Source organism: Schistocerca piceifrons, chromosome 3 (assembly GCF_021461385.2).
Source record: "Schistocerca piceifrons isolate TAMUIC-IGC-003096 chromosome 3, iqSchPice1.1, whole genome shotgun sequence".
NCBI lineage: Eukaryota > Metazoa > Arthropoda > Insecta > Orthoptera > Acrididae > Schistocerca > Schistocerca piceifrons.
Genome location: NC_060140.1, coordinates 323,623,780 through 323,651,607, shown reverse-complemented (window position 1 = coordinate 323,651,607; position 27,828 = coordinate 323,623,780). Strand labels below are relative to the sequence as shown.

The window sequence follows — 27,828 nt, the reverse complement described above, 5'->3', positions numbered from 1 at the left end:
GTGGCAGCCTGCGGCGACATTACACCAGATGTACTGCGGCGTGTACGACATTCATTACGCCAGAGATTGCAATTGTGTGCAGCAAATGATGGCCACCACATTGAACATCTATTGGCCTGAAATGTCTGGACACATTCTATTCCACTCCGCAATTGAAAACGGAAACCACGTGTGTACGTTTACCTCACCCGTCATGGTAATGTACATGTGCGTCAGTGTAAAAGACCAATAAAAAGGCGTGGACGTAATGTGCTGTTCCAGTCTCTTCTGTACCTAAGGTCCATCACCGTTCCCTTTGGTTCCCTACGTAATTCAGTGCTCTCCGATACACACGATCGAACAGCGGAGGAGTGGTACTCAAGCGTCAAATTTAGGTTACAATATCTCCGGATGTAATTAACATTTTACAATGCAATAAACGGCACTGATTACGTATTTGTTTATATGTTCAGATGTGCTAACAAAACTAACGTGGTTCCTTTTTAAAAAACGTAAGTTTGTGTTAAAAAACATACTTCCGTGCATTTTTTTATGGTTTGTATTAACCAATTACACTAGCCCCTCTCTTCACGTTCGGTCTGTGGAATCGATTCGTCAGTATTTGATGTGGTTTACGAAATATATCCAGCGGTAATGTTAGGTGACTCACCCTATATATATATACACTCCTGGAAATGGAAAAAAGAACACATTGACACCGGTGTGTCAGACCCACCATACTTGCTCCGGACACTGCGAGAGGGCTGTACAAGCAATGATCACACGCACGGCACAGCGGACACACCAGGAACCGCGGTGTTGGCCGTCGAATGGCGCTAGCTGCGCAGCATTTGTGCACCGCCGCCGTCAGTGTCAGCCAGTTTGCCGTGGCATCCGGAGCTCCATCGCAGTCTTTAACACTGGTAGCATGCCGCGACAGCGTGGACGTGAACCGTATGTGCAGTTGACGGACTTTGAGCGAGGGCATATAGTGGGCATGCGGGAGGCCGGGTGGACGTACCGCCGCATTGCTCAACACGTGGGGCGTGAGGTCTCCACAGTACATCGATGTTGTCGCCAGTGGTCGGCGGAAGGTGCACGTGCCCGTCGACCTGGGACCGGACCGCAGTGACGCACGGATGCACGCCAAGACCGTAGGATCCTACGCAGTGCCGTAGGGGACCGCACCGCCACTTCCCAGCAAATTAGGGACACTGTTGCTCCTGGGGTATCGGCGAGGACCATTCGCAACCGTCTCCATGAAGCTGGGCTACGGTCCCGCACACCGTTAGGCCGTCTTCCGCTCACGCCCCAACATCGTGCAGCCCGCCTCCAGTGGTGTCGCGACAGGCGTGAATGGAGGGACGAATGGAGACGTGTCGTCTTCAGCGATGAGAGTCGCTTCTGCCTTGGTGCCAATGATGGTCGTATGCGTGTTTGGCGCCGTGCAAGTGAGCGCCACAATCAGGACTGCATACGACCGAGGCACACAGGGCCAACACCCGGCATCATGGTGTGGGGAGCGATCTCCTACACTGGCCGTACACCACTGGTGATCGTCGAGGGGACACTGAATAGTGCACGGTACATCCAAACCGTCATCGAACCCATCGTTCTACCATTCCTAGACCGGCAAGGGAACTTGCTGTTCCAACAGGACAATGCACTTCCGCATGTCTCCCGTGCCACCCAACGTGCTCTAGAAGGTGTAAGTCAATTACCCAGGCCAGCAAGATCTCCGGATCTGTCCCCCATTGAGCATGTTTGGGACTGGATGAAGCGTCGTCTCACGCGGTCTGCACGTCCAGCACGAACGCTGGTCCAACTGAGGCGCCAGGTGGAAATGGCATGGCAAGCCGTTCCACAGGACTACATCCAGCATCTCTACGATCGTCTCCATGGGAGAATAGCAGCCTGCATTGCTGCGAAAGGTGGATATACACTGTACTAGTGCCGACATTGTGCATGCTCTGTTGCCTGTGTCTATGTGCCTGTGGTTCTGTCAGTGTGATCATGTGATGTATCTGACCCCAGGAATGTGTCAATAAAGTTTCCCCTTCCTGGGACAATGAATTCACGGTGTTCTTATTTCAATTTCCAGGAGTGTATATATATATATATATATATATATATATATATATATATATATATATATATATATATAAAATAGCGGTATCAAATTCGCTTTTTAAAATGGAACTATAGTAATTTCTGTTTCTAGTATCGTCGTTCTAACATAAAAGGTTTCAGTACCATTTTACGTTTCAAAATCCGATACGTAATTTCGGAGTGAATACAATACTTGGGACTTAGGATATTTTTTTTTTTTTTTTAACAAGCAACTGATTGCTGTTTGACGCAGAAGGTCGTCATTTCATACCCAAATATGGAAATACGTCATGTCTGACATGGAGGAAACAGAGTTTCACCGCCGCGAAAACGGTATACGCGTAAAAGAGCTCTTAGTCTGTGGTTCACGTGTGTCTAGTGCTGGTTAGTTTGAAAGACATAAATGAGTTTCACAAACCAGGAGAAACTAGATATGCTACTTCTTGACGGAAAATGCAGAAGCAACGCGAACAGTAAAGCTGAACTGTACAACGGTATTCTGACAGATGTTGTCCAACAAGAGTGATAGCATGTGCAACAAATTATAATTGGAAGAGCAGTGGAATACTATGGAGAGGGTAAGGAAAACGTCCATCGATCGAAGCGAACGAAATAGATGTTGCTCATACTCCACAAGTTAGCTCCAGAGAAATTGCGAGTGCCTCTAAAAAAAGTTAGTCCACCGTTCTTCGCATTTTATTTGCATCTTCAGTCTGTATCACATGTCACTTTACCAGCAGATATTTTCAGATCATGGAGAGCTGAATGTAAGAAATATGCCTTATTGGTGAGCTGAAAAATCTGTACTGACTGATGCAGGCTGCACATCAGAGCCATTGGATCGTGACTGCTTGGTGGTGGATTATTGGATGTGTGTACGTGATTGGTCCTTACTTCATGGTAAAAAATCTTGTTAAAAGATACTCATAATTTCATACTAGCGTTCCACCGGCCCTCCAGGAGGGAGTACCATTTGAAATACGTTGATGTATGTGGTGTCAGCCCGATGGGGAACGGATCACTTACTACTCACTTGTGACTAGAAAAGCGCTCGCCCAGCTCTTTCTAGGACGCTGTGTAGAATGTCAAGGTGTTAGCAGTTGGTCTCCACATTCACCTGGTTTGACACCACACTACATTCTTCTGTGGGATAAGTAGAAAGAGGAAGTCTATGCACAGTTTCCAACGACTTAAGAGCAATTAAAACATAGCACTTTTGCACCATGTGAAACAACATCCAAGGGATCTCTTTAAGCTCTCCCGATGTTCTTTCACCAGCGATTGTAAACGTGTTTTGCATTATATAGTGGTCATTTCGAACCGTTGAAATTTTAAGGGAGCGTTTATGACCACATTCTTTCCTATTTTCTATCTGTTATTGCTGCTGAAGTAATTTTTCAATTAGGCTCACGAAATGGAGTTAGTATCTAACATTGTTTGTACTTCAGTTCCGTTTTACAAACACATTCAGTTTCAGGGTTGAAGAGCAGAACTGTTACCGTAATTACCTAGCGATTCATCCCTAGATGGCACGTACTTTGCCATCCAGCTGGTGTGTCAGTCGACCTTCATGTTGCCAAGTGTGATTAGTATCAGTTTTAAACGAAATTTTTCTTCGATATTTCATTTTTGTAAGTAGTCTCTGTTAAGTGCATCGAGCTGGAGTGCTAATTAGCATGATGCACCAGTTCCGTATAACATTACAAACTTCCACAAAAGACAGCAGATGGTTTATGTTCTAAGCAAATGAAGCATGTTTTAAATATCATAATTTCTCCGAAACTACTAATCGGATTTTGACGAGTGTTCGCCGCTGAAATCGCCTCCTTTGGAACTATGCCGCTGGAAGCCTAAATTACTATAGTTACATTTGGAAAAGCAAAGTTGATATCCATATATCTATACTTAATACAGCTATGGCCAACGGTATCGTCGCAGTGGTAACTCCGGTTCCTGTCAGATCACTGAAGTTAAGCGCTGTCGGGCTGGGCTAGTACTTGTTTGGTTGGCCATTCGGGTCTGTCTAGCGCTGTTGGTATGCGGGATGTCAACTTAACTACCACTACTACTACTACTACTACTACTACTAACGCTTCTGAGGGCAGTTGAGGAACTATTTGATGCAGAAGTTGCGTCCCCTGTCGCGAAAGCTTACAACGGCTGGGAGAGCGGTGTTCTGACGATATACCCCTCCAAATGTTCAAATGTGTGTGAATTCCTAAGGGACCGAACTGCTTAGCTCATCGGTCCCTAGACTTACACATTACTTAAACTAACCTATGCTAAGAACAACACACATACCCATGCCCGAGGAAGGACTCGTACCTTCGGCGGGAGGGGCCGCGCAGTCCATGACATGACGCCTCAAACCGCGCGGTCACTCAGCGCGGCTATACCCCTCTATATCCGCATCCAGTGACGCCTATCAGCTTAGAATGACATGGTTGTCGGTCGTACCGTGAGGTCTTCCGAGGCCTTTTCGAATGGAGAGAGAAATATTGCTACGGACAGAGACAATGTGTCATTTAACTAGGAATTCTCACAATTAATGTGTGTGGAAAGTGAATTATAATGTCTTAAACTGTTCAGCAAATATCCGATGTGCACAACTTAGATTAACCTAGCAGTATAAGTGTTTAAACTACATTATAGATCAGGAAGCGAATGTTTAATCACGGTTGCACACAAGATCCTGTAGCTATGTGGTAATACCATCAGACTTGGAGTCTAGGTGGTCGGTGTCGAGATTGTAAGCGATAGCAAATACGTAAATTATGATCAACGGCATGAGGATGCAGAAGGCAATGGAAACCACTGCATTAAAGACACACAATGTGTGTCCACGGGTGATGTGGTCCGTAACTGAAAAAAATGTCATGATGACCTCTCCATTGGCACATTCGGATCTCCGGGAGGAGACTGCCTAGAGGGAAGTGATCATGACAAAAACATTGAATAAGCAACGAAAAGATAAAGGTCTACGATTCGGAGTGTGGAATGTTAGAAGTTCGAACGTGGTAGGGAAGATAGAAAATCTGAAAAGGAAACGCTAAGACTCAATCTAGATATAGTGGGGGTCAGTGAAGTGAAATGGAAAGAAAACAAGGATTTCTGCGATTTCTGGGGAAGAGTAACAGAAAATGGTATGCTGGGAATAGGATTCTTTCTGGACAGGAAAGTTGGACGGAGAGTGTGCTACTGTGATCAGTTCAGTGATAGGGTGGTTCCCATCAGAATCGACAGCAAACCAACACTGACAACGACAGTTCAGGTACACATGCCGACGTCGCAAGCCGAAGAGTAAACGATAGAGAAAGTATATGAGGATATTGAAAGGATAATTCAGTACGTCAGTACGTAAAGGGAGATGAGAATCTAAGACCCATGGGCGCCTCCAATGCGGTTGTAGGGGAAGGAATAGAAGAAACGTTTACGGAGGAAGAAAGGTTTACGGTTTCAGGAATGAGACGGAGAAAGATTAATTGAGTTCTGCAATAAATTTCAGCTAGTAGTAGCAAATACTCTGTTCAAGAGTCACAAGAGCGAGAGGTATCCTTGGAAAAGGCCGGGTGATACGGGAAGATTTAAGTTAGATTTTATCATAGTCAGACAGAGATTCCGATATCGGATATTGGACTGTGAGGCGCACCCAGGAGCAGATGTAGGCTCAGATCACAATTTAGTAGTAATGAAGAGTAGGCTGAAGTTCAAGAGAATATTAAGATAGAAAAAATGCGCAAAGAAGTGGGATATGGAAGTACTAAGGAATGAAGAAATACTCTTGAAGTTCTCTCAGGCTATAGGTAATGCGACAAGGAATAGCTCGGTAGGTAGTCAGTTGAAGAGGAATGGACACCTCTAAAAAGGGCAATCACAAACAAAAACATAGATACAAAGAAGGTAACTGCAAAGAAACTGTGAGTGACAAAAGAGATAGTTAGGTGATCGATGAAAGAAGGAAGTACAAAAATGTTCAAGGTATTTCAGGAATATAGAAATACAAGTCACTTAGAAATGAAGTAAATAGGAAGTGCAGGGAAGCTAAGGCGAACTGGCTGCATGAAAAATGTGAAGAAATCGAAAAATAAATTATTGTCGGAAGAACGGACAAGGCATATGAAAAAGTCAAAACAACTTTTGGTGAAATTAACGGCAATGATGATAACATTAAGAGTGCAATGGGAATTCCACTGTTAAATGCAGAGGAGAAAGGTGATAGATGGAAAGTAAATGGTTCAAATGGCTCTGAGCACTATGGGACTTAACATCTGTGGTCATCAGTCCCCTAGAACTTAGAACTACTTAAACCTAACCAACCTAAGGACATCACACATATCCATGCCCGAGGCAGGATTCGAACTTGCGACCGTAGCAGTCGCGCGGTTCCGGACTGAGCGCCTAGAACCGCTAGACCACCGCGGCCGGCAGATGGAAAGTAAATTGAAGGCTTTTATGAGGTGGAAGACTTGCCTGATGATGTGATAGGAGAAAAAGCAGCAGTTGCTACAGCAGAGATAGAGGACCCATTATGAGAATGAGAATTTAAAAGAGCTTTGGAAGACTTAACATCGAATAAGGTAGAAGGGATAGATAACATTCCAACAGAATTTCTAAAATCGCTGGGGGGAGTGGCAACGAAACGACTGTTTACGTTGGGGCGTCGAATATATCGGTTTGGCAGTGTACCATCTGACTTTCGGAAAAACATCGTCCACACAATTCTGAATTTTACAATAGCCGACAAGTGCACGAATTATCGCACAATCAGCATCCAAGTTGCTGACAAGGATAATATACAGAAGAATGGAAAAGAAAATAGAGGATGTGTTATATGACGATCAGTAGGTTTTAGGGAAGATAAAGGCACCAGAGGGGCATTTCTGACGTTGCAGTTTATAACGGATACAAGCCTAAAGAAAAATCAAGAGACGTTCATAGGATTTGTAGACCTGGAAAAAACGTTCGTCAAAGTCAAATGGTGTTAGACGTTCGAAATTCTGAGAAAAATATGGGTAAGCTATGGGGAGAGACGGGTAATATGCAATAAGTACAAGAGCCAACAGGGAATAATAAGAGTGGAACACCATGAACGAAGTGTTCGGATTAAAAATGTGTAAGACAGAAATATAGCCTTCCGACCATACTGTTCATCTATACATCGAAGAAGCAATGATGGAGATAAAACAAATGTTCAAGAGCGGGATTAAAATTCAGAGTGAAAGGTTATTAATGATAAGATTCGCTGATCAAATTTTTATCTTCAGTGGAAGTGAAGGAGAATTACAGCATCTGATGAATCAAATGAATAGTCTAATTAGTACAGAATATCGGTTCAGAATAAATCGAAGAAAGACAATCGAAAAGAGAACAGCGTGAAACTTAATATCAGAGGCGGAGGTACCGTAGTTGATTAAAATGAATTCTGCTGCCTAGCCAGCATAATAACCCATGATGGATGGACCAAGGAGGTCATAAAAAGCACTGGCGAAAAGGGCATTCGTGGCCAAGAGAAATCTAATAGCAACAAACATAGGACTTAATTTGAGGAAGAAAGGTTTAAGAATGTACGTTGGGAGCACAGATTTGTATGACAATGAATCATGAACTATGGGAAAACCGTAACACAAGAGAATCGAAGCATTTGAGATGTGGTGCTACAGATGATTGTTGAAAATTAGGTTTACTGATAAGTAATAAATGAGAAGATCTCCGTAGAATGGGTGAGGAAAGGAAGATATGTAAATTCTGAGAAGAATAGGGTACAGAATGATAGGACATTTGTAAAGACATTTGGATCTAAAAATTGTGGAATACATCCAGCAAATAATTGAGGACGTAGGTATCGAGTACTACTGTGAAATGAAGAGATTGGAACAGGAGATGAATTCGTGGCGGGCTGCATCGAATCAGTCGGAAGACTGACGACTTAAATAAATAAATGTTTGTTGAGTGTAGATGAGTGTAATAGATGTGTGTATTTGTATCGTGATGTACTGTTTGTGTTGCATGATAGACCTGAGAGAAGGAAGTTGGTGAAACATTGTGGTGGCGCATAGCTTAATGCCTTCAAATAGCATGAAGGTGTCCGCTGGTATTAATGTCCCAATCCGATGGACAGATCACCGTCAGCGTTGGCACAATGCTCTCACTTCATGAGACACCGTGCAGAGGAATGGAATTTTATCTACAACTTTGGCATGAAGTCTGATGATCAGGATCTTCACGCCTAGAGAACTACCGTAGCGTACCGTACACTATCATAAGTAAGCGTAGACTACAGTAATTTTCCTAGTAGCCTTGGTCAGCTACCTGAACGTTAGGTATAATTCATACGTATCGAGCGTTACATCATTTCGATCTGTATGTCTGTGCATGCGATCAGTCTCTTACGGAAGCGGTGAACTGTCTAGAAACTGACTGACGATATATAATGGGCCGCATAACCTACGATTTTTGTTCTACATAGTTATCCTCCCGTCTGTTACTTAAAAATAAATACAATTTTTTTTTGCAAATTGTTGATTTTTAACCTGAAACAGAGGGATGTAACAGTAAAAACAAAAAAAAAAATAAAAAATACATATTTATTAAATAGCACTAGAAAACCCAGTTTGCACAAGAAAGATGATATTTACAAAAAAAGGTCTGACAAGTGCTTCAACATGTTTAAGTTACTCGTAAACAACTTTCGCACTTACTTTATATACTTATAAAATAAATTTTATATTTTATAGGGATATACAATAAACGAAGGATTAACACTGAACAATGTGCAATTCTAATTATGTGCGAAACAAACAAACATAAGTCGTCGGTCGGCTCCAGGTTGGTCTGTCACACATTCATTTATGTTCCTTTCGCTACCAGTGCTACCAATACCACCGGTAATCCTACCATTACTACGTCATTTGTATATTGCACCAAAACTAGCGAACGCAACTCTATCTACGCCACAAACTCTCCCTCACTTGCCGGCCATATACTGGCAGTGAAAATTGCTTCCAACACCAGTATTCGAATGGGCTATCCGTTAGTCGAACACTACAGAGCAGACGTGCGTTAACGACCGCGGCTACGGCTACGTGGCAGCTTCTTGAAAACACAATGTGTAAGTGTTATGTAGTCTTTGTTGGAAATATTTGCCTGGTGTGTGGTCTCATATGAAAGTTATAGGTTGACGGTAAACGGTACACGAGAAGGGAATAGAAACTTTTGATACGTGGTGCAACAGATTAATAACTATATTCGTAGATCGAATAACTGATGCAGAGCTACTGAATCGAATTGAAGCGAAAAGAGATCTATGGTACAACTTATGCAAAAGAAGAGATAGATCGACAGGATACATCTTCCTTGATAACAGTTAATTTGGTAACTGGCAAAGGAAGACAGGTAAAATATGTTGACGGAGATGAAGGCTTGATTATAGTAAACGGATTCAATCGATGTAGGTTGTAGTAATTATACAGAGCTACACATACACTGGATACGCAGCCTTGGAGGGCTTGATAAGTTGATATAACCAGTATTGGGACATACAACCACCAGAACTGAGGGTGCCAATGAGTGCTACAGAAATGATGCACAATATATGCTAGACCATCAAAATTTAGTTTCAGACAGTAGCATGTGCGTCCTTATGGGTCATTTATTTATTTGTTTTTGTCCATTTATTTCAACTAGCAAGATTATTAAGTCCATCTCTTACATCTAAAGAGACATCCTTAATGAGTCAACACTACAATATGCAAACTTCATAACGTTAATAATAATAATGATGATGATAATAATAATGATAATAATGATAACAGATACAGAAATAGTGAAAGACATTTAAGAGATGTCCGTCTAATTAACGCTGAGGTAATCAATTTCTGCAGCAAGTTTTTGGCGACTGAGATTAGTGGCATCGAACAGAAATGTAACAACAGTACACAAGGAATAAAATTTGGAGCTGAAGTTGACTGGTCAGAGGAACAATGCAGAATACTGGTTTGACAAAGCCCGCCAAAATTTCTTCTCCTGTGCCATGCTTTTCATCTCAGAGAAGCACTTGCAGCATACGTCCTCAATTGTTTGCCGGATTTATTCAAATATCTGACTTCTTCTACAGTTTTCACCCTCTACAGCTTCCTCTAGTACCATGGAAGCTAATCCCTGATGTCTTAATTAACATATGTCAAGTCATCCTGTCTCTTCTTCGTGTCACTGTTTTTCATGTATTACTGACCTCGTCAAATCTGTGGAGAACCTCCTCAGTCAATATCTTATCAGTCCACGTAATTTTCAACGTTCTTACGTAGCATCACATCTAAAACGCTTCTATTCTCTTCTGTTTCTCTTTTCCCACAGTTCATGTTTCGCTACCACACAATGCTGTGCTCCAAATGTATATACTCAGAAATTTCTTCCTCAGATTAAGGCCTGCATTTGATACTAGTAGTTAGCCAAGAGAAGTCTACTAGTATCAAACGCAGGCTTAATTTGAGGAAGAAATTTCTGAGAATGTACGTCTGGAGCACGGCGTAGTATGCTAGTAAAACTTGGACTGCGGGAAAGCCGAAACATAAGACAATCGAAGTATTTGAGATGGGATGCTGCAGAATATCTATGAATATTAGGTGAATTGATAAGGTAAGGAGTGATAAGGTTCTCCACAGAATCAGCGAGAAAGGAATATGTGCAAAACACTGAGAAGAAGATGGGACAGGACCTTAGGACATCCATGAAGACATCAGTGAATAACTTCCAAGGTGGTAGATGGAGCATTAGAATATACAATTGTGTAGGAAGACAGAGATTGGAATTTATAATGTTTTCTCTGTATTCTATTGCTACCTAGGTAGCAGAATACCTTATCTTCGTCTCTTCCATGATTCTGATGTTAATTTTTTCGCTGTTCTCAGTTCTTCTATTTTTCATTACTTTCGTATTTCCTTGACTTACTTGCAGTTCAGTTCATATTCTGTGCTCATTAGACTGTTCATTCCATTCAACAGATCCTGTAATTCTTCTTCACTTTCAGTGACGATAGCAATGTCATCAGCGCATTTTATCATTGGCATCATTTCTCCTTGAATTATAATCCCACTCCTGAACCTTTCTTTATTCCGTCATCTCTTCTTCGGTGTATAGATTGAACAGAAGGAGCGAAAGACTATGTCCCTGTCTTATACTCTTTTCAAGCCGATCACTTTGTTCTTGGTCTACCAGTCTTATTGTTCCGTCTTGCTCCTTGTACATATTCATAGAATGATCACAGAATGAAGGCATATTGTATATTACCCGTCTTTTCCTGTACCATACTCCTATTTTTTCAGAATTTCAATCATCTTGCACCATTTTACATTGTGGAACACTTTTTCCAGGTCGATAAATCCTGTGAATTTTTCTTGAGTCCTGCTTCCACTATCAACCGCGACGTCAGAACTGCCTCTCGCCTAAAAGCAAACTGATCGCCGTCCAAGGATCCTCAGTTTCCTTTTCTTCTGTATATTATTCTTGTTAGCAACTCGGATGCGTGAACTGTTAAGCTTAGCGTGCGACAGTTCTCGCACTTGTCGGCCTTACTATCGTCGAAATTGTGCGGACAATGTTTTTCCGAAAGTCTGATGCTATATCGCCAGTCTGATACATCCTGTACACCAACGTGAAGGGCCATTTTGTTGTCACTTCCGTTACTGATTTTAGAAATTCGGAAGGAATGTCATCTATCCCTCCTGCTTTATGAGATCTTAAGTCTTCCAAAGCCCTTTTTAAATTCTCACTCTAATATTGTCACGTCATCTGACAAAAAATAGGGACAAGCTAAGCAGGGATAAAAGATATGACTCAAACACTGGTGCAATGTTCGACAAAAGGAAAACAGCTAAGCTTCCCTGATAATAAAAGAGAACGCTTTAGTCTTCTCTTCAATCTAGAGTTGTTTTGCGTAAGAAACAGCACTCACTCCGTCTTCAGGGCACAAGTGGCCCATCGGGACCATCCGACCGCCGTGTCATCCTCAGGTGGGAAATAGATTACGAGGGGCATGTGGTCAGCACACCAAAGAAATAGGGTGGTAGGCTATTATTTTTTAGAGTCGTATAACTGAAATGGTAAACATTTAGTGTTACGCAAAGGTACAGCCAAGGTGTTTGAAGTAAGCGATGTTGTATTACCACTGAGAAATGAATATGGGATTTGACATCTGAGGAGACATGTTGGGAATACCAATGACTAAGAAACCGATGAAGAAAATAGAGTGTGAGAAAATAGCGCCACCTTTCGGGTCACATCAACCCTAACTGTGTATAGGAAGAATTGTGATCAAACAACCATTTTTACGCAAGCACACTTGGGTAACTTGTGTCGTCTTGAGGTTTCACTGTTTGAGTCAAGTTGGAATATCATAGCACTGAAGATTTGGTGGAACCAAACATTAGTTTTATTTTAGGTGCAAATACTTTTCTAAGTTTGTGTACAAGAAGAATATATTTCCTGTACTCTGAAACAATTTGTTTGTCCTAATTTACAAGCTCGTGCAACTTACGGGGAAATCTTTCCCTGTTTTTGACATGCTTATTGGGCAGAATCAAGGGGTACTGGTAGAAGTGTTGCAGGAATATCTCTACTGATCGACAGTCGTTGTAACATGAGCACGACCTGTGACTTCTTAGAGTTTAGTTTAATAAGCAGGTTTCGTGCCCATCGTGATACGGAGCTACGCGAAGAGAACATATGCGCCCTATTCGCGACCTGGTTGTTACACAAGGTTATTGACACATCAGTGTCGTGTGTGAGGAGTCACCTACTGACTAGATGAACGAGAAGTTACCTTGTGCAGCGGCGTGAGGCCGTTCTGGTCCTTGCTGGCGAGGATTTGCACGGGCACCGGGTCGGCGCTGCGCATCTGGAAGAGGGCCAGGTCGTTTGTGACGGCGCCCATGTGCACGTCCCGGATGGTACCCTGCAACATACGTAAAGAAAGACTCCATCATTTCGACGCTGCGACTCGATCTTTCAGAAGAGAGAAAAAAGCTCTTGTGAGCCATAACTTGCTTTATTCATATACGATATGTTGCAAACAATATACCATCTGACCAAAGGTATACAGACAGTCACATGAAATGCGGAATTAATCACTAGCTGTCACCAGAGGCGGATCTACCAATATAAATGGAGACGGAGACTATAGTGTTGTCAGCAGAGAAGTGGTTAACAGCGGAACTGGTAGGAGAGCTCCATGACTTCGAAAGTAGACTAATGTCACCCAACAAACCTATTACAGGGATTTCAACGCTTCTAAAGCTGCCAAATTCGACTGTTGGTGATAGTCAAATGGAACAACCACAGTTACAGAAAGACCAGGCTGACCTCATGCCTGGCCAACAGGGACAGTCGAACATTGCAGAGAATTGTTGTAAAAATGGTTCAAATGGCTCTCAGCATTATGGGACTTAACACATGAGGTCGTCAGTCCCGTAGAACGTAGAACTACTTAAACCTAACTAACCTAAGAACATCACACACATCCTTGCCCGAGGCAGGATTCGAACCTGCAACCGTAGCAGACGCGCGGATCCGGACTGAAGCGCCTAGGACCGCTCGGCCACACCGGCCGACGAGTGGTAGAAAAAATTGCATGAAGTCATCAGCTAGCACAATCACTGTGCATAGTGAGTTAAGCACAATGGGGTACGACTGTCGAGCAGCCTCTCGTAAGCCACATATTTCTGTAGTCCATGCTAAGCAAGGCAAGGCTTACGAGCGACGTAACTGGACGGTGGACAGCTGGAAACGAGTGATCTGGAGTGATGAATGATGCTATACTCTCTGGCAATCCGATGGAAGGGTTTTGGTTAGGGAAAAGCCTGGAGCACGTTCCAACACTATAGAGGAGGTGATATATCGGTATGGGGGTGTATTTCATGTTTACAACGTGTTCGCCATGTTGCACTTAAGAAGGGTGTGAACGCACTTTACAGCATTGTATATTGCACACAATAAGGAAGATTTCGGAGACGATGATCACATGAGTAAGACAATGTACGCTCTCGTAAAGTAGCATCTTTGAGGCAACGGTCTGTGGCGAATAACAGTCCTAAAATAGATTGGCCTTCCTAGAATCCCAACCTGAACCCAATGGAACACACTTACGATGAGTTAGTTCATCAACTTCGCTCTAAACGCCGGCGATCTTATCTGGTTTGGGCTTTTGAGGAAAAATGGGCTGCCATTCTTCCACGGACATACCCCAGGAGAGTCCAAGCCGTAATAAAGGCGAAGGATGGATGCTTCCCATATTAATGTCCAATAATAGGTGTCCGAATATTCCCGATCAGATAGTATATCTCGATACAAGTAACCTGTTCCAAGCTAAAGGCGACAGTTTAAAGGTTGCTTTGATGATAATGTTTATTATATTTGTTTTGGTATGCTATTACTAGTTACATTAATTCATTAAAACATCGATGCAAATGCGTTAGTCACTTTTGGAATACTTTGATTTGGCAAAATGCGAGTCCAGATTTGTAATTTATGAATCAAATGCAACATTTATATATTTATGTAATGTTTATTTTTCGTTCTGATAGTTTTTTTTCGTGATTTTTGTAAGTTTTTAGCCCTTCCATCACCTTGTCATCTTAGTTGGATGAATATAATACAAACATGATTTTCACTTGAAAAGAACAGGCAATCTTAGAGTGCCTCAAAAATTATTTTGAACTATTGAATCGTCCTTAAAATTGTTTCGAAGTGTCATTTCCAACTGTATAAATGATACTTACATAATAATATTTGATCCAAAAGACAGTTCGAAATTCTGACGTTAAGTTTGGTTGATGGCTTAATAATTACATCAGAAGCCACCGTAAGAAAAGAAGTTGCCTCAAGCGAGTGTAGTTCCAGTAATGAGTTACGGCAGTTGACGACCGTGTAGAATATTATTTTATTAATTTAACGCCGGACTGCTACGGTCGCAGGTTCGAATCCTGCCGGGGGCATGGATGTGTGTGATGTCCTTAGGTTAGTTAGGTTTAAGTAGTTCTAAGTTCTAGGGGACTGATGACCTAAGATGTTAAGTCTCACAGTGCTCAGAGCCATTTTTTATTAATTTAAATGAGCTCTCCTTTTAATGGTTGGTACATAGTGGAGCGTAGTGTAATTCTCTTTCGATTGAGCAGGTAGTGGTTGGCGTGGATAAAAATTTCGAAATAATTAGTAGGAATAGTACGATTAAACTCGTCACCGACTGCGGGCTCTCTAGGGTGAATCACCTAAAACTTGCACCGCGAATATTTCCGAAATGGGAAGTGCTATATGCGCGGTTTTAACAGAATGGATTGGCAGTCAGATGCTCGTATTGGTAGCAAAATAATATTTCGCAAATGTATTTTTCGTGTAGACGTACGTTTTTTTAAATGGAACAATGCCCATTGACAAGAATAAACTAAAATCAGGGTAAATTAAAAAGTAAATGATGTTTGTTGGAAGATTCTAGTGCGAGTTGTTTACGAGGTAAAATTTTTGGAAAAATTTGCAGACCGACACTTCTCTGTGCCATTCGACCTGTGTAGTGGTAGGTAAAATGTCGCTATGTTTGCTTACAGTGCGCTTCTGTCTTCCTTGAGTACGTTGCGACTTGCTAGCTAGGTTGCGACGGTCTAAGCATTAGATCTCGGGTGAACGATGGGATTTACCAATCTAGAAAAACCCGACATGGTCATGGTGTCTGGAGAGTATAGGAAGAATGCAGTTCGTTCTTGTACGGTGTATGCGGCAGTGTATCCCAATAGACGTCAACCATCTCGGCGATTATTTATCAGACTCTTCAAGCATTTACGTAAAGTGGTAGTGTAGTAGTGGTAGTGTAATGTCTGGACAACGTAACAGAAGGAAACAAGTGACAACAGAAGAGGGGAAAATTAATGTTCTTGCTGCTGCTGCAGTTGATCCGCACGTTAGCTCCCGCGCAATCACACGAGGAAGTGGCGTGAGTCAGGCAACTGTCCTACACAATCTCCATCGGCATAGGTTCCATCCATATCACATCTCTCTCCATCATGAAGTGCATGGAAACGATTATGTGAATCGTGTTAACTTCTGTACATGGGCATTAAGACATGATACCGCAGATATATCATGTATCTTGTTTAGTGATGAAGCGACGTTTACTAATCATGGCCAGGTAAACCACCGAAACATGCACTATTGGCCTATCCCCGTTGGCTTCGTCAGGTGAAACATCAGCGTGTAAACGTGTGGTGTGGGATAGTGAACCATCACCTCATAGCCCGTTTTTCATAGACGGGACACTCAACACGCACGAGTGCCGCAGCCTCCTAAAAGGCCATCTTACACAGATGCTAGTAGACGTTATTCTGCACACAAGGAGAAACCTGTGACACCAACATGATGGGTGTCCATCTCATAATGCACGAAGTACTAAAGCACGTCTTCACGAATTGTTTCCAAATCGTTGGGCTGGACGCAGAGGACCCGTACTTTGGCCGCCCGTTCCCCAGGTTTGACGTCTGTACATTTTTTTTCTGTTGGGATAGCTGAAAGACGCTGTTCACAAGGACAGGTGCTGCTGTAACCTGCTAGGACATCTCTGCTGAAATACTAGCACGTGTGCAGCAATCGTTCCATACCAGGTTGGAAGTGTGTATTGCCGCTGCCGGTGGTCATTTTGAACACAACATGTGATGGTCAATTGCCCGTTACTGATCTGTTATGGCGACGTAACTATGTATGCTCCTGTGTTGTTCTTTAGTGTGTGCTACCACAGGTATAGTACAAGTGACGGTGTGGGATCTTTCCAAAATACGATATCTCGTAAATAACTCGCACTAGAATCCTGCAACAAACACCATTGGCACAATGATTTACCCTGCTTTTAGTTTGTTAATGTCGATAGGCACTGCTCCATTTAAAAAAGTGTATGTTTGCACATCAGATACGATTTCTAAGTATTATTAAAATCTTTTGATTGGCTAACAATACGAGCATCGACTACCGATTCATTCTGTGAAAACCGCACATCAATAGCACTTTCGATTTCCGCAATATTTGCGGTGCAAGTTTTAAGTGATTGACTCTGTATAGCCGCATCATTAACTGCCAATATAAACCATGCCTCAAAATTTAATGCTACAAGAAGAAAAAATAACAGGTAACCATTTAATAAGAGCATAATTGTTCGAATCCGTAAGTATCGGTTTAAATCTCCACTCTTTAACGATTTAGACTTTTATTAGTATCGGTACCATTCTCAAAGCACGAATATCGCTACAATATTCTGAACAGATATAATAGCGATCTCAGTTTCGGAATTCCGTACAAGTATCAACTATAGCAGAGAGAGTCCATCGTAATTCAAGCATTAAAACAGATAATGGATTCCGAAGAAATAACGGGCAGAGGAGAGAACAATACGCCTCGAGGGCAATAGACCACTAAATCGCAGACAACGACAGAAAAGTCGTAATACAACGTGATATACAATACGGCAACAACAAAACAAAGCGCAACGAGACTAGAGATAAGATATGAAAATTGAGCTGAACCAAAACAACGCCAACTGTAGTTCTTATAGACATGCCGAAGTCACAAACGGAGGATGAAGAGATCGAGAAAGTATATGTGGGAAACGAACGGATAATTCAGTACCGTACATAGAAGGCTGTAATAGTAGAATTATTGAGTGTGATTTAGATCTAAATGTTATAGTAGCCGAAAGATTAGAAGACAGCATTACAAGAGAATATGGGATCGGCAGAAGGGGAAAAGAGAGAGAGAGAGAGAGAGAGAGAGAGAGAGAGAGAGAGAGAGAGAGAGAGAGACGACTCCGCTTACAATATCAGTTACACTGTCAGAAAATCACAAAAAAGGTGAAACTGGAAAGGCCCAAACGACACGTGAAGATACCAGCTTGATTACATCGAGGTTTCTCACAAGCGACTTCTAATCAAATTGCTTGCCTGTGGAGTATCGTCTCAGTTGTGCGACTGGATTTGTGAATTCCTGACGAAAAGGTCACAGTCCGTAGTAACAGACGGCAAGTCATCGTGTAAAACAAAAGTGGTATCTGCAGTTTCCAAGGCAGTGCTGTCCCTAATCTACATGAACGATTTTGGTGACAATATGAGAAGTCCTCTTATATTGGTGGCAGGTGATGGTGTCATTTCCCGTCTAGTAAAGTCATCATAAAATCAAGAGCAATTGCAAAATGATGTAGCAAAGATACATTATAGCGCGAAAAGTGGCAATCGACTTTAAATAATGAAAACTTTGTGGTCTTCCACATGAATGCTAAACGGAACCCGTTGTTAGTTCAGTTACACCATGAATCATGCAAATCTAAATGCTGTAAATGTAACTAAACATCTAAGGATTACAATTAAGAAAAACTTAAAATTGTTACGATTAGTTAGATAATGTTGTGGGGAAGGCCAACCACAGACTGTATTTTATTGGCAGATCATTTAGAAGATGCAACAGGTCTAATAAACAGACTGCACACACTACGCTTTTACGTCCTCTTCTTGTCTTGCTGTGCAGTATGAGATTCTTGATTGACGGAGGACATAAAAAAAAAAATCAAAGAAGATCACCTCGTTCTGAGTTATCCCAAAATAGGAGACGAAGTGTCATGGATGTGATACGCAAATTGTGATGGCAGTCATTAAAACAAAGGCTTTTTTCGTTGCGGCGAGGTCTTTTCACAAAATTTACAGTCACCACCTTTCTGCTATGAATGCGAAAATATTTTGCTCAAACCCATCCACAGAGGAATTTTATCATAGGCAAAAAAATAAGAGAAATCAGAGCCCCACGGAAAGATTTAAGTGTACCTCATTCCTGCATGCTGTTCTATTGTGGAATGGTGGTTCGATCGACTAACTTCCAGGCACTTAAGTGTGAATTGTAGACTAGTCATGTTGATGTAGATGGTAAGAAAGAGATTGTGAAATCAGATATTGGATTGTAAGGGGTCCCAAGAAGCAGATGTAAACTCAAATCAGAAATTAATAATGATGAAGAGTAGGCTGGAGTTTTAAGAGAAACGTCGGAAAGAATCAACATAAGTGCAAATGAGATACTGAAGTACTCAGGAATGAAGATGTGCGTTCGTAGTTCTCTGAGGCTGTAGTGGTTACAGTACTGTATATCACAGTAGGGAATACAGCTGAGGAGGACGAAATTTTTAAAAGAGTCATCACACTACCTGAACGCTGATGACCGCGCAGTTGAGCGCCCCATAAACTATACCAAACGCAACCTGAACAGTCAAATATAGATATAAGTACGGTAAAAGCGAAAATACGAAGGCAACAGAAGAAACACTTCAGTTGATCCGTGAATGTAATACATAAATGTTCGGGAAAAGTAATAAATATAGATATATAAATCACTTAGGAACGAAATCAACAAGAAGTGGAAATAAATAAAAGAGAAACGGCTGCGGAAAAAGTGAATAAATCGGAATAGAAATCGTCGTCGGAAAACCAGTTGTAACATACAGAAAATTTAAAAGAACTTACAAAGAATTTAGTTGCTAAGATGTCAACGACAATTGTACAAAAGCAACCCCAATATTAAATACAGAGGAGGCAATGGATAGATGGGAAGTCTACATTCAAGGTCTGTTCGGAGTGAAGGAAGTGTCTGATAACACCATTGAAGAATAAATAACTGTCGATTTGAACAATATGTTAAATTTAGTATTAGAATCAGAATTAGATAGAAATTGGGAAGATTTGTAATCAACCATGGTAGAAGCCATGAATAACATATCAAGGGGAGGGTTGTTAAATCACTGCAGGAAATGATTATTTTAGTTAGTGTGTCGAATGTATGAGACTGGTGACATACGACTGAACCTCGGATAAATAGCACCCGCACAGTCCCCAAGTTTGCAATGGCAGAAAAATGCGAGAACACACTATTATCGTGATAGCTCACCCACTCAATGAATGATATACAGAAAAATTTAATGGAAAATTATGAATCTGGTAGGTGATGACCAGTTTGGCTTCATAAAAGATAAAACCGGCAATGCACCAGGGAGGTAGTTCTGACGTTAGCTTGATAGCGGATATAAGGCAAGGAAAATTAAAGCTGTTCAAAAATGGTTCAAATAACTCTGAGCACTATGGGACTTAACATCTATGGTCATCAGTCCCCTAGAACTTAGAACTACTTAAACCTAACTGACCTAAGGACAGCACACAACACCCAGTCATCACGAGGCAGAGAAAATCCCTGACCCCGCCGGGAATCGAACCCGGGAACACGGGCGAGGGAAGGGAGAACGCTACCGCACGACCACGAGCTGCAGACTAATTAAAGCTGTCTCGTAGAATTTTTTTGCTAGGAAAACGTTCGACAACGTAAACTCAAAGGCAAGACGTTTGAAAATCTTGGAAAAGTAGGTGTGCATTTTAGGGAAATGCGGGTAATATACGGTATGTACGACAACCAAGAGTGAATAATAAGAATGGAAGGACAAGAGGCAACTGGCTGGATTAAAAGGAGCTCAAGGCAGGGATACAGCCTTTCTCCCCACCTGTTCAACCTTCATACATAACGACAAATGAATGAAGTAAAAGACAGAATCATAAGTCTAATTGAAATTCAAGCTGAAAGGATGATAACGTCATTGCTGTAATGAATTTTAAGAGAAGTATGCATCAAACTGATTAGTAGTAGAACATCAGTTTACCGAATTAAATTATGAAACAATAAACGAATAGTGCGAACTACTAAATAAAATCATGTAGGACAGTAACCAGATGATTTAAAGTTTGACCCAAATGCCTGCATGCAATTATGGCAACGGTGGCCTTAAAATGACAAAATCTATAAATCAGTTGAATGATATTTAAATCAATAGCGCACATGTTGTTACGAGTGCAGGCAGTGCATTTACACGCATGTGTGGGATAAGTGCATAAAGCTGTGCATTAATTCACGAAGGACCAGTAGTAAAATCTCAATGTCTGTTGGCACAGAATCTCGCTGACATACGCAGCATAATGCAAAATTGGTAATCATCAAGGCTACTGTGACTATACTCGGTGACAGCTTCAATGGCCTGTGGCTGCGCAGTTCACAAGGGATGCTGCGTTGTCAGCTCGGCGGAAAGTGTACCAGTATCGCCAAAGGCCGCTGCAGCGCGTCCCTGTACTTTGGCAATCTCGCAGACCGGCTCGTCTGAACGACTACACTTTAAAAATAAGGCCCCTTGCCCTGTTTGTGAAACACTTGGCACTTTCTAAGTGCTTGAGCAATTACGAAAAGACTCACAGGACACATAGAAATAAGTCAATAGTAGTTTCCCATACCTAAAACACCATAGCAAGCTCAAATGTGACGGAAGTTTACACAGTACAGAACACGGAAACCGACTGAGCGCTGATTGGCCGCGTGCAAAACAGTCGACTACACATCCCTGGTCCAGAGGCCATAAATGCAGTCTCGGATTATGATAAAGAACATGTTCGTCATATAATTTAAAATCATGAAAGACAGCAAAATTAAAATTCACATACGCTTACCAACAGTTAAATAACTATAAAGTTTGTGTAGACACAGCAGAATCTATCACTGAAAGGGATTTGAAAATTCTAAGCCCTGGCTGATTTCAAAGTCCACAGCTCACTTCCACGAAATTATTCAAAGTCCCGAAGTATTTCCAAGCGTTCACCTCACGACCACAAAATAATCTAGTCCTTTCAACTTTGAAAGCCTGCAGCGCTCTGATCATGCAATTCTCATCGATCTTACCGCACCAACCAAAAGGCCACGTGTTCCACTGTGCAAGCTGCTTTAAAGGCGCGGTCGCATGACCACTGCTCAACTCAAGATGAAACAAAATGAGCACTATTTGCTTATCAGTACTGATTTCACATACACATATACTAGGTGGCCCACGCAAGCTGTTCTCTATAGTTTTATGTTTGTCGCATACGTTAGTGTAAGTAGTTTTCGTCACTACTGTCCAAAGGGGAAGTGCACGTACAAGTGAACCTCCACCAAGCTGTCCGGCGTCTGCGTGCGTTTACCTGCTGGTTCCGTTCTGATAAGGCTGCAGAAAGTGTCAACAATTCTGTCTTACACTTTCTGCAGGACCTGACCATCATTTTGCAGGACAATGCTCAAGCACGTACAGTGAAAGCTGTTACTGATTTCTTTGACTGGTGGGGCTGCTAAGTACCATACCACCTACTGCACTTCCCTGACTTAAGCTCTCGTGAGTTCAACTCGATTTCTAAACTGAAGGGAACACCTCACGGCATTCGCTTCAGAACTGGTACAAATTCGTCGGGAAATAGACCGCGCCGCTCGAACAGTTAACACAACTGACACTGCTAAGAATATCCTATGACTTTCACATCGCTGGCGACGGGTTATACACAATGCTGGTGACTACTTTGAAAGTCAGTAAAACTTTGAAACACGTATGTATTTTGTACGAACTGTAAATAAATAGTTGCCACTATTAAAGTTCCAACCCTCGTACATATTTTATTTTCGGCTTAGAAAAAAAAAATGCGGTGTATTACACTCTGGGCAACCCTCGCAGTTGCGCTCAGGTTGTTTACAAGTGTATAGCCGTGTTATGTAAGCTGATGCGGGCACTGGTTTGGTCTTACATGATATTTTGTCTGGCAATATAAGCTCATCCACTATGTCACCATGTAGGGCGTGATAATGGCTTAATGGAATGCCAACACCGGTTACCTCTGGAATAAATCAGAGACGAAAATACAGCTGTTGGTTTAATTATTGCTGGTTATATATATCTGAAATACTATGTTTACAAACAAGATTCAATTTGCATCGAGCTAGTCTCACCACTGCAGTTCATAAGCTGTATTTCGATGTCTTATAGCATGTCTTGAAGGATTTTTTGTAGAGTATCACTATTTGTCTCCATGTTTCAGACAGATGAACCCTCCACTTGTCTGCGTCCTTCGCAAGCACGCTGCTCAGTTCCCGCGCTTCCTCCTAGCACATGGGAATTTCCCTGGCTGACGGCTCACTCGATGTCTGCCCCTAGTCAACTACTGCAACATACACACAGCGCTCGGCCTGATCATGGTCCTCGCAGGCCCGTCAAATATTCTCAGGGCTACGTTATGTCTTGCGAACCAGCTGCTCGTAATGTTACAAACACGATGAACAGTCTACTGAACACACAGCATCGTGGTAATAGCTAAAAGAAAAGTCCTGTAAACGATACTAAAGTTAACTAAAAAATAATATTGAGAATGAATGACGTTAGGAAGAATTCCGCTAACAGCGGGTAAAATGGTTGTTCATTAAAACACAACTGGTTTCGCATTCTAAACCCGCATCATCAGATGCTACCTACATGGTAAAGAGCAAAGTACAGTGTCATCACATTTTGTGGATATTAAAATTAATAAAGGAATGTCTAAAACACTCAAAACGTTGAAACGCCATAGACATACCCATAGCTCCTACTCAGAATTTGCTGTTTAGTGAATACTGTCAAACTATGGCTAGCGAAATGTAACGAAGACGTGCTCCATTCTTTTCGAACAAATTACTGATAGGTGAAACTATTTCGAACAAATTACTGATAGGTGAAACTTGCGATTACAGAGCCATATATTAAAATTTGCCTGCACCTAAAAAAAGTTTACAGTGAAAGGACGTTGAAAATTTTTGGACGGGTCGGATTGGCGATAAAAAGTAGTCAGTGCTAACTCCATTATTTGCGCACTATACAAATCACCAGGTACATCGTGTTAAAAAATCCCGGATCTGCATTAACAGCACAATTACACGAAGAGGGGCGTAGCATCGCAAAGCATTCAGAAAATTTAAAAATACTTCACAAAAAAGAAGAGATTCATATTCTGAATATTTTAGAGGAAGTAGAAATTTTTAGATATAAAAAAGAAAGGTTTCAGGAATTACTGCAACCAATCGCCGTTTTTTCTGTAATTTTTATTTATTCATGACCGGTTTCGAATCGCCTGCCGGCCGGGATGGCCGAGCAGTTCTAGGCGCTACAAATGGCTCAAATGGCTCTGAGCACTATGCGACTTAACTTCCGAGGTCATCACTCGCCTAGAACTTAGAACTAATTAAACCTAACTGACCTGAGGACATCACACACATCCATGCCCGAGGCAGGATTCGAACCTGCGACCGTAGCGGTCGCTCGACTCCAGACTGTAACACCTACAACCGCACAGCCACTCCGGCCGGCCTAGGCGCTACAGTCTGGAACCGCGCGACAGCTACGGTCGCAGGTTCGAATCCTGCCTTGGGCATGGATATGTGTGATGTCCTTAGGTTAGTTAGGTTTAAGTAGTTCTAAGTTCTAGGGGACTGATGACCTCAGAAGTTAAGTCCCATAGTGCTTAGAGCTATTTGAACCATTCGAATCGCCTGGCGATTCGTCATCAGATGGTAAAATTTAGTTCGGAGTATTGTGGCGATCCGCAAATATAGAGACGAAAAATATTTGCCACAGATGCATGACCCCCACAATACTCCGAACTAAATTGTATCATCTGATGATGAATCGCCAGGTTTTAGATGCAGGCAAATTTTAAAACATAGGTCTGTAGCCGCAAGATAAACCTATCAGCAATTTGTCCTAAATGAATGGCCATATCTTCGTTACCTTTCACTAAATAGTAAATTCTGACTGGGAGCAATAGGTATGCCTTTGATCTTTCAACGTTGTGAGTATGTTTTAGACATTCATTTATTAATTTTAATATCCATAAACTGTAGTGATACTGTATTTTGCTTTTCACCATGTAGGTATCACCTGATGTTGCGGCTTTAGGCCGCGAAAGCATTTATGTTTTAATAAACAACCATTTTACCAGCTGTTGACGGAATTCTTCCTAGCACCATAACTTTCAGCAGCTGCGGATTCCCAGAATATAAAACAGTTTTTGATTGAGAGTAAAGACAAAGCTAAAGAGCTGGGGCGCAGAGGAACCAAACACAGGTAGGACAAGGGACCAAATGGTCGAGATCAGAGGCCGCAGACCGGAGAAGCCGTGTGAAATAAGTTAAGTGGCGCTTAATGGAGCAAGGGCTAGACGATAACGCAAGAAGTAACAGAATTAATTATGGGAATGTTTATAATGGAGTAAATAAGGAAATAAGGATAATGAAGGCAGCCCTTGTTCGATAAAAAAAGTAATGGAATAGAAGGCACGACTTTAGAAACAGGGGGCAAGAACTGAAAGAGACAGAGAGAGCTGAAGCTGCGAAAGGAAGAGATAGCGAGTCTATGGCGGGGAACACGCTATGTCGTAGGAAGGCAACGAAAGGCTTAGAAAGCAGTTCTTTACCTCACAGGGAACGAATTTTATCCCCTCCACTCAGCCTCTGAAAGATATCTGAAGAATAAAGCACCAGGGTAGCCAATAAGGTAAAGTAAAGCCCTAGACAGTACGTCACGTGAGGGACAGGCAGGTTCGAAGGAGAAAGCGAAACAAAACTCCAGGCTGGAGCGTTCAGGAGGAGTCAGTCGTCGGAGAAGGGTGCAGTGGAGAGAGAAAGCTACAAACATGAAGACAGTGGCCGAAGTTGGGGAATTGGATATGAGTTATACGGAGATGTGGCCGGAGTTGTTTCAGAGTTAGACACGTTACGAAGTTACAGGCTCGGGGGCCAGAGTGTTACGTTGCAGTCGCTGGGAGGAAGTTAGATAACTGCTAGCGCTCTGCTGGTCTTGGAATTCATACGAGGGTTGCCGTAAGCTGATAGAACGGTGATAAATAGTCACTGCATCTATGTAAGCACTTTAGTGTGGAGGCACCTCCGCTAGAAAAGTCTTTTTGTAACTTCAGATTCATAACAAAAATACCAGTTAACAAGAGCTTATTATCCTCATCATCCTCTGAGCATATCTATTCAAATTATAGAATTTACGTCAGACAATCGAAAATCCCTCACACTCTGCGTCTGACCACTGAATCCCCTGTAGCAGGAATCCGTGGCTCTCAATCGTTTAAAGCCCAAGCTCGCAATGCGATAGCAACATGGAATGAGAGTACATGAAAGAAAGACGAAAACAACAAGTAGCAGCAGAAACACCACTGGTGACAACCTTATCAATTTTGGTGACTATATAATAGACAAAATGAAGGAATTTTACTTTGCAATTGGCCCATCGGGACCATCCGACCTCCGTGTCATACTCAGCTGAGGATGCGGATAGGAGGGGCGTGAGGTGAGCACACCGCTCTCCCGGGCGTTATAATGATTTTCTTTGACCGGAGCCGCTACTATTCGGTCGAGTAGCTCCTCAGTTGGCATCACGAGGCTGAGTGCACCCCGAAAAATGGCAACAGTGCATGGCGGCCCGGACGGCCACCCATCCAAGTGCCGGTCACGCCCAGCAGCGCTTAACTTCGGTGATCTGACAGGAACCGGTGTATCCACTGCGGCAAGGCCTTTGCCAATTTTACTTTGAACGCAAAATAATTCAGTTAATTATAACATCACTGATAGCACTGTATGGGGAAAAAAGTATTTATGTACTGCAGGCCATCAAAATTAGAAACATAGGGAAGATAGCAAATAATTCAATTTTATTTATTGTGAGTATGAAATTGTGAGACTATGGTTGGGTGCTCAGCATACTCCTGCGGTGCTAGTAAGACCTGTAACTGCTGACATGAAATCATGTGAAGTTAATCAATGAAAAGATCACACAACAGAAACTACTGCAATCTGGAGTGGCAATGGGGGTGGCCGTAATAAACATAAAATGGATCCGTAGCTTGTAATATTTCTGACTTTGCAGCCATCATGTTCGGCTACAACAAGCTCTTTTTAGAGCAGTTGTGAAGGCAGCTGTGACAAGATGATGTAATGTGGGGGGAGGCACCGATGACAAATGGTTTGTTCAGTAGGGGTATCGTGAGAAAGACCGCCTATTTGTGGTGCTTCTCCGCTATTGGCTGCTGCATTCGGAATTTGCGCGCCTAAGTGACAATCTTCTATTATTAACAGTAGTCAAACTAAACAGTGTCTTTACTTGCATGTCATATTTAAAGCATCTCTCAATAGCATGCCACCATTCCATTATTTCATAAGTATTAATAACCATTAGATTCATAAACAACTACGAAATGAAGCAGACGAAGCACTTCGGTGACCTTCGGATCGCGCCAAACTTGGATGGCGGGCGAAGCGGTTCGGCTGTAAAATCAGAGCTCGTTCGGCAGTCTCGGAGAACGGACATGTTGTTCGCCGCGGTATCAGTTAAGATTTAGTTAGTAATGTCTAGTGTGGAAATCAGAGCTGGTTCGGCAGCGTCGGAAGACAGACATGTAGTCTGCCGCGGTCAATGTTAGTTAAGACTTTATAAGTAACGTATGGTTATTTAGACAGGTAGTTGAGATCAGAGTGATACAGAATACGGAAATATGCAGTTCATTAATTTTCTGAAGAATAAAAATCATTTATGACTCTAAAAAGGAATGTAATTGTGCAGTTTCTCGTATTCTGCTAATAAAAAGCGAGTAAAATTCCGTATAAACAAACTGATTGGAAATTTAATCATTTCTAAAACGACACTCCCTGGCTAAGAGTTTCTTACAGCCTCAAGATTACGGATTCACGACCTATATGATGTTCTCTGCGCAGGGGCAACAACTATAGAAGACTACAGGTTGGTGAATATAGTTAGAACTTATGCATTCCACTCAGGGCGGTGGAAGCAAATAGTCAGCTCGCCTATACTGC

General features: G+C 42.1%; 1 protein-coding gene across 1 annotated transcript in view; it reads right to left on the bottom strand.

Moving 5' to 3' along the window:
• The window catches only part of LOC124788628, a 495,884-nt gene that overhangs the window by 257,904 nt on the left and 210,152 nt on the right, over nt 1-27,828 (bottom strand). The window contains exon 6 of the mRNA XM_047255898.1: nt 12,905-13,036. Within this exon, the coding sequence (XP_047111854.1) occupies nt 12,905-13,036 (132 nt within the window). The remainder of the gene's footprint in view (nt 1-12,904; nt 13,037-27,828) is intronic.